Here is a 14,229-nt window from a genome sequence, read left to right as displayed (position 1 = left end):
GTCTCCATAGTGACTATTGCTACATGGTTGCTGTAATGTGTGTTCTGTCTCCATAGTGACTATTGCTACATGGTTGCTGTAATGTGTGTTCTGTCACCATAGTGACTATTGCTACATGGTTGCTGTAATGTGTGTTCTGTCACCATAGTGACTATTGCTACATGGTTGCTGTAATGTGTGTTCTGTCTCAATAGTGACTATTGCTACATGGTTGCTGTAATGTGTGTTCTGTCTCCATAGTGACTATCGCTACGTGGCGGCAGCGCTGGCGGTGATGCGTAACGTCACTCAGCAGATCAACGAGAGGAAGAGGAGGCTGGAGAACATTGACAAGATCGCCCAATGGCAGGCCTCCGTTCTGGACTGGGAGGTACGTACTGTGCACCACTCTGAACGAACTATCCCTCAACGGAGTGTGTGTGTGTGTGTTTAAAACAAGCGTCTTTAGGTCCTTGAATAGTGCTAAATAAAGACATGTATTATTATGGTCCCCAGGGTGATGACATCCTGGACCGGAGCTCGGAGTTGATCTATACAGGAGAAATGTCTTGGATCTACCAGCCTTATGGACGCAGTCAGCAACGGGTCTTCTTCCTCTTTGATCACCAGCTGGTCCTCTGTAAGAAGGTATGAAACCTCCCCTCTCTGTCCTGAAACCTCCCCTCTCTGTCCTGAAACCTCCCCTCTCTGTCCTGAAACCTCCCATCTCTGTCCTGAAACCTCCCCTCTCTGTCCTGAAGTCTCCCCTCTCTGTCCTGAAACCTCCCCTCTCTGTCCTGAAACCTCCCCTCTCTGTCCTGAAACCTCCCCTCTCTGTCCTGAAACCTCCCCTCTCTCTGTCCTGGTCCAAACCAGTTCAGGTATATGTAGAAGGTATGAAACCTCCCCTCTCTGTCCTGCTCCAAACCAGTTCAGGTATATGTAGAAGGTATGAAACCTCCCCTCTCTGTCCTGTTCCAAACCAGTTCAGGTATATGTAGAAGGTATGAAACCTCCCCTCTCTGTCCTGTTCCAAACCAGTTCAGGTATATGTAGAAGGTATGAAACCTCCCCTCTCTGTCCTGAAACCTCCCCTCTCTCTGTCCTGTTCCAAACCAGTTCAGGTATATATAGAAGGTATGAAACCTCTCCTCTCTGTCCTGTTCCAAACCAGTTCTGGTAGGATCTACAGTGCAAGGAATGATGGCCTGTGTCCTAACATGGCTTGGCCATCCTACACACACACATACACACACACACACACACACACACACACACTGCTCGGGGATGTCTGCGGAACATGCTTAATTATGAATCCCTCATCTTTGTTCTTGAGTTTCTTATTCACGATGTACAACACAACATGTGCAATGGCTGCCCTCAGGGTGTGTTTCTGGCATGTTCCTCTCTCTCTCTCTCTTCCTTCCTCCTCTCATCCTCTATAATAAGGGCAGTATTGTTCCCGTCTCCGTCTCATTGTGTTGAATGACCACTGGTAGAAGAAGTCTATAATTCACAGCTATGCATATCTCTGTTGCTTAATGGTTTAGCTTGAGGTTTGTGAGCTAGCTTTAAACCAGGGCTTTGTTTTTGTTATTGAGAAGAGAGGATAGAGATTTGTTGTTGAGGACAGAGAAGAGAGAGAGGGTGGTGAGATAGGGCGAGAGAGAGACAAAGAGAAATAAAGAAAGAAAGAAAGAAAGAAAGAAAGAAAGAAAGAAAGAAAGAAAGAAAGAAAGAAATGAGAGGATAGAGCTTTGTTGTTGAGAGTTTAAGGAGTTGTGTGTTTTTGTGGCAGATGGAGAGGGTTGCATAAGAGGATAATATGGGGAAACGTCTGCAGGATAAAACCAATCAGAGACACAACACACACACACACACACACACAAACTGACACCACTTCCCTCTCTCTCCTCTAGGATCTGATTCGTAGGGACATCCTGTACTATAAGGGCCTAACAACCTCTCTCTCCTCTAGAACCTGATTCGTAGGGACATCCTGTACTATAAGGGCCTAACAACCTCTCTCTCTAGGACCTGATTCGTAGGGACATCCTGTACTATAAGGGCCTAACAACCTCTCTCTCTAGGACCTGATTCGTAGGGACATCCTGTACTATAAGGGCCTAACAACCTCTCTCTCCTCTAGGACCTGATTCATAGGGACATCCTGTACTATAAGGGCCTAACAACACCTCTCTCTCTAGGATCTGATTCGTAGGGACATCCTGTACTATAAGGGCATAACAACACCTCTCTCTCTAGGACCTGATTCGTAGGGACATCCTGTACTATAAGGGCCTAACAACACCTCTCTCTCCTCTAGGACCTGATTCGTAGGGACATCCTGTACTATAAGGGCCTAACAACCTCTCTCTCCTCTAGGACCTGATTCGTAGGGACATCCTGTACTATAAGGGCCTAACAACACCTCTCTCTCCTCTAGGACCTGATTCGTAGGGACATCCTGTACTATAAGGGCCTAATAACCTCTCTCTCCTCTAGGACCTGATTCGTAGGGACATCCTGTACTATAAGGGCCTAACAACACCTCTCTCTCTAGGATCTGATTCGTAGGGACATCCTGTACTATAAGGGCCTAACAACCTCTCTCTCCTCTAGGATCTGATTCGTAGGGACATCCTGTACTATAAGGGCCTAACAACACCTCTCTCTCTAGGACCTGATTCGTAGGGACATCCTGTACTATAAGGGCCTAACAACCTCTCTCTCCTCTAGGACCTGATTCGTAGGGACATCCTGTACTATAAAGGCCTAACAACACCTCTCTCTCTAGGACCTGATTCGTAGGGACATCCTGTACTATAAGGGCCTAACAACCTCTCTCTCCTCTAGGACCTGATTCGTAGGGACATCCTGTACTATAAGGGCCTAACAACACCTCTCTCTCTAGGATCTGATTTGTAGGGACATCCTGTACTATAAGGGCCTAACAACACCTCTCTCTCTAGGATCTGATTCGTAGGGACATCCTGTACTATAAAGGCCTAACAACACCTCTCTCTCTAGGATCTGATTCGTAGGGACATCCTGTACTATAAAGGCCTAACAACCTCTCTCTCCTCTAGGATCTGATTCGTAGGGACATCCTGTACTATAAAGGCCTAACAACCTCTCTCTCCTCTAGGACCTGATTCGTAGGGACATCCTGTACTATAAAGGCCTAACAACACCTCTCTCTCTAGGACCTGATTCGTAGGGACATCCTGTACTATAAGGGCCGTATCGACATGGACCGCTATGACGTGCGGGACGCCATCGATGGTCGTGACGAAGACTTCAACGTGAGCGTGAAGAACGCATTCAAATTGCACAACAAAGACAGCGAGGAGCTCCACATCTTCCTGTCCAAGAAACAGGAGGAGAAGATACGATGGCTCCGGGCTTTCCACGAGGAGAGGAAGATGGTGCAGGAGGATGAGAAAATCGGTTAGACACACACACACATTCTTACACACTTACAGACACACACACACACACACACACATTCTTAAACACTTACAGACACTCTCACACACACACACACACAAACACACACACACACTCACACACACCACTTATACTCACACACACACACACACACAAACACACACACACCCACCACGTATACTCATGCACAGACACACCACACGCACACACACACACCACTTATACTCACACACACATACACATACACACAAACACACATAAACACACACACACCACTTATACTCACACTCACCTTCTTGATGGTTCTCAGTCACACATTTTTCACCTACTTGAGATGATGTCAAATGTTAATTTTACATTAAACAAAGAGGGTCTATTGTATTCTATTTGTGTTCAGACAGTAGGCTTGCAGTCATGGTGTACACTCTGCATTAACTCAAGGTTAACATAGAGCCTGTGTGTTTCAGGGTTTGAGATCTCAGAGTACCAGAAGCGTCAGGCAGCCCTGACTGTGAGGAAGGTATCTAAACAGAAAGGTGAGACATCACGAAGACACCAGGTGATTTACCTTTCTCTCTCTCTCTTCTCTCTGACACTCTGTCTTCTCATCGCTGTTTACTTAACAAGCCTCACACACACTTTTACCTGCGCCTCTCGCGCACACACACACACTCCGTACAAACACACCGCACATCACTCTTTTACCGTAAATACACACCGCACATCACTCTTTTACTGTAAATACACACCACACATCACTATTTTACTGTAAATACACACCGCACATCACTCTTTTACCGTAAATATACACCGCACATCACTCTTTTACCGTAAATACACACCGCACATCACTCTTTTACTGTAAATACACACCGCACATCACTCTTTTACTGTAAATACACACCGCACATCACTCTTTTACCGTAAATATACACCACACATCACTCTTTTACTGTAAATACACACTGCACATCACACTTTTACTGTAAATACACACTGCACATCACACTTTTACTGTAAATACACACTGCACATCACACTGTTACTGTAAATACACACTGTACATCACACTTTTACTGTAAATACACACTGCACATCACACTTTTACTGTAAATACACACTGCACATCACACTTTTACTGTAACTGTAAATACACACTGCACATCACACTTTTACTGTAAATACACACTGCACATCACACTTTTACTGTAAATACACACTGCACATCACACTTTTACTGTAAATTATACACACTGCACATCACACTTTTACTGTAAATACACACTGCACATCACACTTTTACTGTAAATACACACGGCACATCACACTTTTACTGTAAATACACACGGCACATCACACTTTTACTGTAAATACACACTGCACATCACACTTTTACTGTAAATACACACTGCACATCACACTTTTACTGTAAATACACACTGCACATCACACTTTTACTGTAAATACACACCGCACATCACACTTTTACTGTAAATACACACGGCACATCACACTTTTACTGTAAATACACACGGCACATCACACTTTTACTGTAAATACACACGGCACATCACACTTTTACTGTAAATACACACGGCACATCACACTTTTACCTATGCCTCTCACCATGTTGTGACCTGATCTTCGGCTTTCTGTTTACAAATCGATTTACAACCGTTCAAAAAGTGTCAAATCTAATCACACAGTTTTCCAGCAGAGACTTGTGAATCAAATGACTGCTAAACACCGATGAAAAGACAGAGGGTTTTATGCATGGTGAATATTAAATCATAGTTTTCATGAAGTGAAAATGCAGAAGGTGTAAAGAATGCCAGTTGGATGTGTGTTGTTTTCCGTTGTTGATGTGATGTGTGTTTTGTTCCGTTAGACTCATCATAACAGATGTGTGTGGTCTCTCTGTGAATGTTGTTTCTGTTAAGATGGCCCATTCCTCAGTCTAGGGGCTCTATTGGAATGAAATTGTCTTTGGAAGAGAGATTTGTACCGTATTTAGAAGCGTAAAAACATTTGGTCCCCTCCCCATTTGGTCCCCTCCCCATTTGGTCCCCTCCCCATTTTATTTAATTTGATAAGAAATCAAGTGTAGCCTCCCCTCCGCTTAATTAAGCCTGGTTTATAAGCATTGCATTTATCCTGGCCATTAGCCAAGTAGCCTCTGGATACAGGGCTTTTAAATGGTCTACTGAGAGTGACGTGAAATATTTTGGAGATTTTTGCCCTCATGCTTTTTCAATTGACATACCTGCATATTTCATTCAGCTTGTTCAGTAGGTTATCCATCCCCAGTCTCAAAGAGAGCCCCTCGTTTGATAACCAACTATTCAGTCCTCCTATAGTCCTCAGTCCTCCTATAAATGCTTTACCAACGGCAGATTATTTTGAGGATCTGCCTCGCACATAGGCAACGATACAATCGACAGTATCCTAGTATTTTGTATAGATGTGCCAGTGTTATGCGTAAAGACATTTAGACCTACCTGTGCACACTGTGCCATGGAACGAGCGATGCGCTTTACGACATCATGCTTCTGACCCCACCCTATTTATAAATATTGTTGCTGTTTTTTAAATTTATTCTTGTTTTCCATTTCATATCAGGCCCTACATAGTGCTACCCTTACCCTGGGCCTAGGGTACTAAGGCTGGTTCTACAGCAATACGTCTTGTCTTTTTTATCCTGGCCTTGCAACGCAGCCGATCCATAAAAGGTGTTTAAATGTTCTATTCGTCAGAGTACCTTGAATTGAAAATATACTGCACATCCAAAAACAGACACACACATGCCTACCTGCTTGCGACCTTTCACTTGTTCAAGTATCCATTCCCATCTTCAAAGAGCCCATCTCCTCAGGTGACCAGAGACGCTCGCCTCCAAACTTATTTCAAATGTTCAGTCCTATAATGCAGCATCGGCGGTAGTCCTAGGCTATATCTGGCTTATTGAGAACCTGTCTCACACATACAATACAATTTACAGGAACCTAAAATGTTTTATTTCAGGAGAATTGCGATGCGCTTGTTGGCTAGGCTTGGTGAAGCCAATTACAACCATTTTGACTGCCAACACTCCCAAGTGTGGCTATTGAGCAAACACTGGATGTTTTTACTTTACTGTTGCTATTAAGTTATTGTATGTAGCCTATGCTATTTAATAAACTGTAGTATCAATATGCTATAAACTGTAGTAGTATCAACATACTATAAACTGTAGTAGTATCAACATACTATAAACTGTAGTAGTATCAACATACTATAAACTGTAGTAGTATCAATATACTATAAACTGTAGTAGTATCAACATACTATAAACTGTAGTAGTATCAACATACTATAAACTGTAGTAGTATCAATATACTATAAACTGCAGTAGTATCAATATACTATAAACTGTAGTAGTATCAATATACTATAAACTGCAGTAGTATCAATATACTATAAACTGTAGTAGTATCAACATGAACTGTAGTAGTATCAATATACTATAAACTGTAGTAGTATCAATATACTATAAACTGTAGAATCCATATACTATAAACTGTAGTAGTATCAATATACTATAAACTGTAGAATCCATATACTATAAACTGTATACTATAAACATGAACTGTAGTATCAATATACTATAAACTGTAGTAGTATCAACATGAACTGTAGTAGTATCAATATACTATAAACTGTAGTAGTATCAATATACTATAAACTGTAGAATCCATATACTATAAACTGTAGTAGTATCAATATACTATAAACTGTAGAATCCATATACTATAAACTGTAGTAGTATCAACATGAACTGTAGTAGTATCAATATACTATAAACTGTAGTAGTATCAATATACTATAAACTGTAGAATCCATATACTATAAACTGTAGTAGTATCAATATACTATAAACTGTAGAATCCATATACTATAAACTGTAGTAGTATCAATATACTATAAACTGTAGTAGTATCAACATGAACTGCAGTAGTATCAATATACTATAAACTCGACTATTATCAATATACTATAAACTGTAGAATCCATATACTATAAACTGTAGTAGTATCAATGTACTATAAACTGTAGAATCCATATACTATAAACTGTAGTGGTATCAATATACTATAAGCTGTAGTGGTATCAATATACTATAAACGTTGTATCAATATACTGTAAACTGTAGTAGTATCAATATATTATGGACCAGGAGGAAAATATGCCATGTCCCCAGCCGAACTTAAAGATTGTCAATAACTTCCAGAACTCGAGACAAATGCATGCAGTAGACTAAGCCATGGAACACATGGATTGGCCAGTGAGTGGCCAGGCCCTAGTCACACCTACAGGTTGTTTATTCGTCAAAACCCTGCCCTTTCACACCAGCGCCAGCTACTGCACTCATAATTCTGGCTGTGAAAATAGTACAAATATTTTGACCTATAGCGCTACTGCCATCTCTGAGATTTACCACTGGGTTAGGCTTGTTAAAATAGAGCCCTAGATGTGTGTCAGAACTGTGTTGTTCTGTGTTTGGTTTGGTGTGCCACAGTACTGTACTGTCCTGTGTGTGTATTACATGGTGGTTTGACAGTAACTGTGTGTGTATTACATCGTGGATTGACAGTAACTGTGTGTGTGTTACATCGTGTTTTGACAGTAACTGTGTGTGTATTACATCGTGGTTTGACAGTATCTGTGTGTGTATTACATCGTGGTTTGACAGTAACTGTATGTGTATTACATCGTGGTTTGACAGTAACTGTGTGTGTGTTACACGGTTGGCACAAGGTGAAGTACTGCTCTTGAATTTTCAGATTCATTGTTAGATATCATCTTGAGAAAGAGGGCCTTGTTTTATGGACATGGTTTGAAAATGATAAAGGTATATCATTCATTAGAGTTTTGTTTACTGTAGAGATAATGCAACAAGCTGCCATGGCAACTGATAAGAAATCTACTACTACTATAATTACCAATGGCATTAGAGCATGTTGATCTAGTATGTTCTATTTTACTCTCAAGGCTCTCCAAGATCTCCATAGAGAAACCGTGTCTATAATCAGTTAAAAATACGAAGAAGGACACTGTGTTTTTCAAGATGCCATGGCAACTTTAAAACTTTCCATCATCAAATATTGATTATTCACAGTTTCATATTGGCTGTGGAGTAGTTGTTGTAATGCTCATAGATCGTAGTCCAGCAGCTTTCTATTCTTATAAATCTATGTTGATTGCTCTTACTTTGCGTAGTCTTAGGGTGCTATTCAATCAAACACTTAATCAGCAAAGACAGAATAACACTCTCCTTCGTCAATGGAAGCGCCTGATTTCATATATGTGCTGGAAGAATGTTATTTCCCCGGGTCCTCGTGTTTGCCTGATTCAAGGATTGTTTGAATAGCATCTCTAGTTCTCCCTTGTGTCATTACTAGAGCAGAGATGTGTATTTTCCATCCTCAAGCATCATCATATGATCATAATATTACATGCTACAACAGTAACACAGAGCTGAACAACGTAGTGCATAGTTGTAGTTGCTTGTTTGTTGTGAAAGCATGACTAGATGTTGTGTACAATGTTCTGTTTCTGATCCAATACTGACCATGTTTCTCTGGTTATCCACTTCTTCACCCCCTTGATTCTACTCTTTGCCTCTTCCCCTACTCTGTTCCCTCCTTCCTGCCCCATACTCTGTTCCCTCCTTCCTGCCCCCTACTCTGTTCCCTCCTTCCTGCCCCCTACTCTGTTCCCTCCTTCCTGCCCCCTACTCTGTTCCCTCCTTCCTGCCCCATACTCTGTTCCCTCCTTCCTGCCCCCTACTCTGTTCCCTCCTTCCTGCCCCCTACTCTGTTCCCTCCTTCCTGCCCCCTTCATGCCCCCTACTCTGTTCCTCCTTCCTGCCCCCTCTGTTCCCTCCTTCCTGCCCCATACTCTGTTCCCTCCTTCCTGCCCCCTACTCTGTTCCCTCCTTCCTGCCCCCTACTCTGTTCCCTCCTTCCTGCCCCATACTCTGTTCCCTCCTTCCTGCCCCCTACTCTGTTCCCTCCTTCCTGCCCCCTACTCTGTTCCCTCCTTCCTGCCCCCTACTCTGTTCCCTCCTTCCTGCCCTCTACTCTGTTCCCTCCTTCATGCCCCCTACTACTCTGTTCCCTCCTTCCTGCCCCCTACTCTGTTCCCTCCTTCCTGCCCCCTACTCTTCTTCCTCCTTCCCACCCCCCTACTCTGTTCCCTCCTTCCTGCCCCCTACTCTGTTCCCTCCTTCATGCCCCCTACTCTGTTCCCTCCTTCCTGCCCCCTACTCTGTTCCCTCCTTCCTGCCCTCTACTCTGTTCCCTCCTTCCTGCCCCCTACTCTTCTTCCTCCTTCCCACCCCCTACTCTGCACCTGCCTTCAAGGTGTGAACAGGTGCGTGCCCCCCTCCTACCCCCCTCCCCAGGATCCCCTACCCCTGGGACAGTATGACCTAGCAAAGGACTTGGCACATGCAGAGGTTTTTGAATTGAGTCAATCCAAACGAGGCCAGGCTCCTTTCTGGCACAACAATTTTACTAGATTAACACCTTTTAAGAAATAGAGAAACAGACTCTTTCCAAGGACCATCTATTTTTTTCTGAGAAACACTCAAACTAAAATATTTGGAAGATTACATCGTTGTCCTGTGAAAAATAATTGAAGACAAAAAAAAGAACTACTGGAAGAAGGACCAATGATGTTTATTTGTGAGTTTCATTGTGGAGACTGAGTTTGTGAGTTGTCACCCAGGAGACTGGAGAACTATGGATTCTAACTTCTTCACTTCATTCTAACTGTTCTTGGTTCTGAGTTCCAATGCTTCTCTCCTTCAGTAGACACTCCTGTTCCATACTGAACTGTACTGTACAGGAATCTACTACTACAGCCCTCAACCCCACCATCGCCATCTGAATGTCCTGGATTCATGGAGATAGCTTTTATTTTGTTTTTTTCAGGCTCTGCCTCTTTTCCATATTTGAAGTAAGCATATTTAATGTTTCTTTACCAGAACTAGTGAGTCCACCTACCTACAGTACAGTATGATTGTGTAGATGACAGGCGTTGTGTTGATGTGTGTGTCTGTGAGGATTATGTTGTTGTGAGTGTGCACTGCAACGATGAGGCTGAAATGGCATCCTATTCCCTATATTGTTTGGTAGGTGGGGTGCCACTTTGACTGACAGGAGAGCTGTTGGCCGGTTCTAATGTTTCTCAGAAGTTCTGTCGTCAGCATCACTGACGACTGTCCCATTAAAGACTGGTCAGACCATATCTCTCTCTCTCTCTCTCTCTCTCTCTCTCTCTTCTCTTTACCCTCTGTCCATCTCTCTCTCTCTTCTCTTTACCCTCTGTCTATCTCTCTCTCTCTCTTCTCTTGACCCTCTGTCTATCTCTCTCTCTCTCTTCTCTTTACCCTCTGTCTATCTCTCTCTCTTCTCTTTACCCTCTGTCTATCTCTCTCGCTCTCTCTCTCTTTACTCTTTACCCTCTCTCTCTCTCTCTCTCTCTCTTCTCTTTACCCTCTGTCTCTCTCTCTCTCTCTCTCTTCTCTTTACCCGCTGTCTATCTCTCTCTCTCTCTTCTCTTTACCCTCTGTCTATCTCTCTCTTCTCTTTACCCTCTGTCTATCTCTCTCACTCTCTATTCATTCTGTCTATTTCTCTCTCTGTCCTTTCTGTTTTTCTCTATTCCCTTTCTTTCTCTCTCTTTACCATCTGTCTCTCTCCCTCCCTCCCTCTCTCTTTCTCTCTTCTCAATCCCCATTCCCCTCTATATCTGTCTTATCTCTCTCTTTTCCCTCTATCTTAGTTGTCTCCCTCTTTCTGTTCCCTCCCTTCTATCTGACTCTGTTTTTGTTTAATGAGGTTAGACATCTAATTGGATGTCTGCCATTATCCATGATATTACGGCAGGTCAGGGAAATAATCAATAGCCGTAACATGAATACAACATTTACATGATCTACTACGCACCAAACACTGTTGACAGGGTATAATCATTGCGTCCATCCACAGAGGCTGGCTGTTGGGTCACAAAGGGTTTCATGTTCCTGTCTGTCTGAGTACTAAGATGTAGACCAGTAGAATGTCTGTCTGTCTCACCTGTCTGCCTGAGTACTGAGCTATAGACAGGTAGAATGTCTGAGTACTGAGCTGTAGACAGGTAGAATGTCTATCTGTCTGAGTACTGAGCTATAGACAGGTAGAATGTCTGTCTGTCTGAGTACTGAGCTGTAGACAGGTAGAATGTCTGTCTGTTTGAGTACTGAGCTGTAGACGGGTAGAATGTCTGTCTGTCTGAGTACTGAGCTGTAGACAGGTAGAATGTCTGTCTGTCTGAGTACTGAGCTGTAGACGGGTAGAATGTCTGTCTGTCTGAGTACTGAGCTGTAGACAGGTAGAATGTCTGTCTGTCTGAGTACTGAGCTATAGACAGGTAGAATATCTGAGTACTGAGCTGTAGACAGGTAAAATATCTGAGTACTGAGCTGTAGACAGATGGAATGCCTGTCTGTCTCACCTGTCTGTCTGATCGGACTGACACATATCATCTAATTCCATGACAGAAATGACAAAATGACAAAATGATATGACAGATCATTTTATTTTTTTCATTTTGTTCAGCTGTCCCATATAATTAACATTCACAATGAAGCAAATAGGTTTTTTCTCGTTTTTTTAAATTCTGCATATGTTGAGGAAGCAGAGCCAACCATACAGTTGTGTGTGTTCCCTTGTTTTAGACATAAGTAAGAATACTACACTATTGGAGATGGTGTTAACCAGCGGAGGCTGCTGAGGGGAGGACGGCTCATAATAATGTCTGGAACGGCGTCAATGGAATGGTATCAAACACATCAAAGACGTGGTTTCCATGGTTTCCATGTGTTTGATACCATTCCATTGATGCCGTTCCAGACATTATTATGAGCCGTCCTCCCCTCAGCAGCCTCCACTGATACCAACTGGTGTCGGGTTTCATTTCAAGTTCTGATGTGGATCAGTTGGTAGAGCATGGTGCATGTAATGCCAGGGTTGTGGTTTCGATTCCCTTGGTGGACCAGTATGAAAATGTATCCTCTCACGACTGAAAGTTGCTCTGTAGAAGAGCTTCTCCTAAAAGTTCAATGTTTTTTAAGGGTGAGAACGTTGTAAACTAGAGAGAAATATCCACTGAATATCTCTGTTTATAGGTCTTTGTTTTCCTGTTTCAAAGTTTGAATTTAAGTTAATCAAATCTGTCATATTAATGATCAACTCTGTCATATTAATGATCAACTCTGTCATATTAATGGAAGCGATGTTCATACTTAGACACAAATTCAGAAACAGATTTTTTATCAGATGATACCAGTTGATGGAAATCAAATACAGTATGCCAACTTGTGCAATGTGATATATCATTGTATCTACAATACTCACGACAATGTGATATAAAACAATTATTATATAGTTTTATGTCATTTGTTTGCCTTCTCATAGGCCCTATATAAATTAATTATTGAAGAAGAAATCATTTAGATTTTATTTGTATGGTGTGTAATTTATGTTTTTTTATTTCAGTAAAACAAAAGTGATAAAAGGATGATTTGATTCCTGGTATCTCCAGAAAGTGTTCCTAGAATGATTGCTTTAGATCAGGGTGGCCAACCCTCCTCCTGGAAAGATACCCTCCACCTGGAGAGATACCCTCATCCTGGAAAGATACCTTCCACCTGGAGAGATACCCTCCTCCTGGAAAGTTACCCTCCTCCTGGAAAGTTACCCTCCTCCTGGAGAGATACCCTCCTCCTGGAAAGATACCCTCCTCCTGGAGAGATACCCTCCACCTGGAGAGATACCCTCCTCCTGGAGAGATACCCTCCTCCTGGAGAGATACCCTCCACCTGGAGAGATACCCTCCTCCTGGAGAGATACTTTCCTCCTGGAGAGATACCCTCCTCCTGGAAAGATACCCTCCACCTGGAGAGATACCCTCCTCCTGGAGAGATACCCTCCTCCTGGAAAGATACCCTCCACCTGGAGAGATACCCTCCTCCTGGAAAGATACCCTCCACCTGGAGAGATACCCTCCTCCTGGAAAGTCACCCTCCTCCTGGAGAGATACCTTCCTCCTGGAGAAATACTTTCCTCCTGGAGAGATACCTTCCTCCTGGAGAGATACCCTCCTTCTGGAAAGATACCCTCCTCCTGGAGAGATACCCTCCACCTGGAGAGATACTTTCCTCCTGGAGAGATACCTTCCTCCTGGAGAGATACCCTCCTCCTGGAAAGATACCTTCCTCCTTCCTCCTGGAGAGATACCCTCCTCCTGGAGAGATACCCTCAAAAGATACCTGGAGAGATACTGTCCTCCTGGAGAGATACCCTTCTCATGGAAAGATACCCTCCTCCTGGAGAGATACCCTCAACCTGGAGAGATTCCCTCCTCCTGGAGAGATACTTTCCTCCTGGAGAGATACCCTCCTCCTGGAAAGTTACCCTCCTATTGGAGAGATACCCTCCTCCTGGAGAGATACCCTCCTGTTTGATTTTATTCCAACTCTGCACGTACACACCAGACTCTACTAACCAGCTGGTCCCCAAGACCGTGATTATCTTGAATCAGGTGTGTTAGAGCAGGGCTGGAAGAAAAGCCTGCAGGAGTCTATCTCTGATCTAACTGTGCCCTAACAAATATGCATCCCAAATGGCACCCTATACCATATACAGTGCAATACTTTTGACCAGTGCCCATGTTCAAAAGTAGGGAATAGGGTGCCATTTGGGACACACACTAACT

General features: G+C 43.0%; 1 protein-coding gene across 1 annotated transcript in view; it reads left to right on the top strand.

Annotated features, from left to right (window-relative positions):
• Nucleotides 1-10,839, top strand: part of LOC112233604 — an 83,754-nt gene extending 72,915 nt beyond the window's left edge. Inside the window, 5 exon segments of the mRNA XM_042303353.1 lie at nt 241-370; nt 496-627; nt 3,186-3,429; nt 3,897-3,965; nt 9,831-10,839. Coding sequence (XP_042159287.1) covers nt 241-370; nt 496-627; nt 3,186-3,429; nt 3,897-3,965; nt 9,831-10,009 — 754 coding nt within the window. The 3' untranslated portion in view covers nt 10,010-10,839.
• Nucleotides 10,840-14,229: the final 3,390 nt, after the last annotated feature.

This window comes from Oncorhynchus tshawytscha, linkage group LG21, assembly GCF_018296145.1.
Source record: "Oncorhynchus tshawytscha isolate Ot180627B linkage group LG21, Otsh_v2.0, whole genome shotgun sequence".
NCBI lineage: Eukaryota > Metazoa > Chordata > Actinopteri > Salmoniformes > Salmonidae > Oncorhynchus > Oncorhynchus tshawytscha.
Note: the sequence above shows the minus strand (reverse complement) of the source record. Positions and strands in the feature narration are given on the sequence as shown.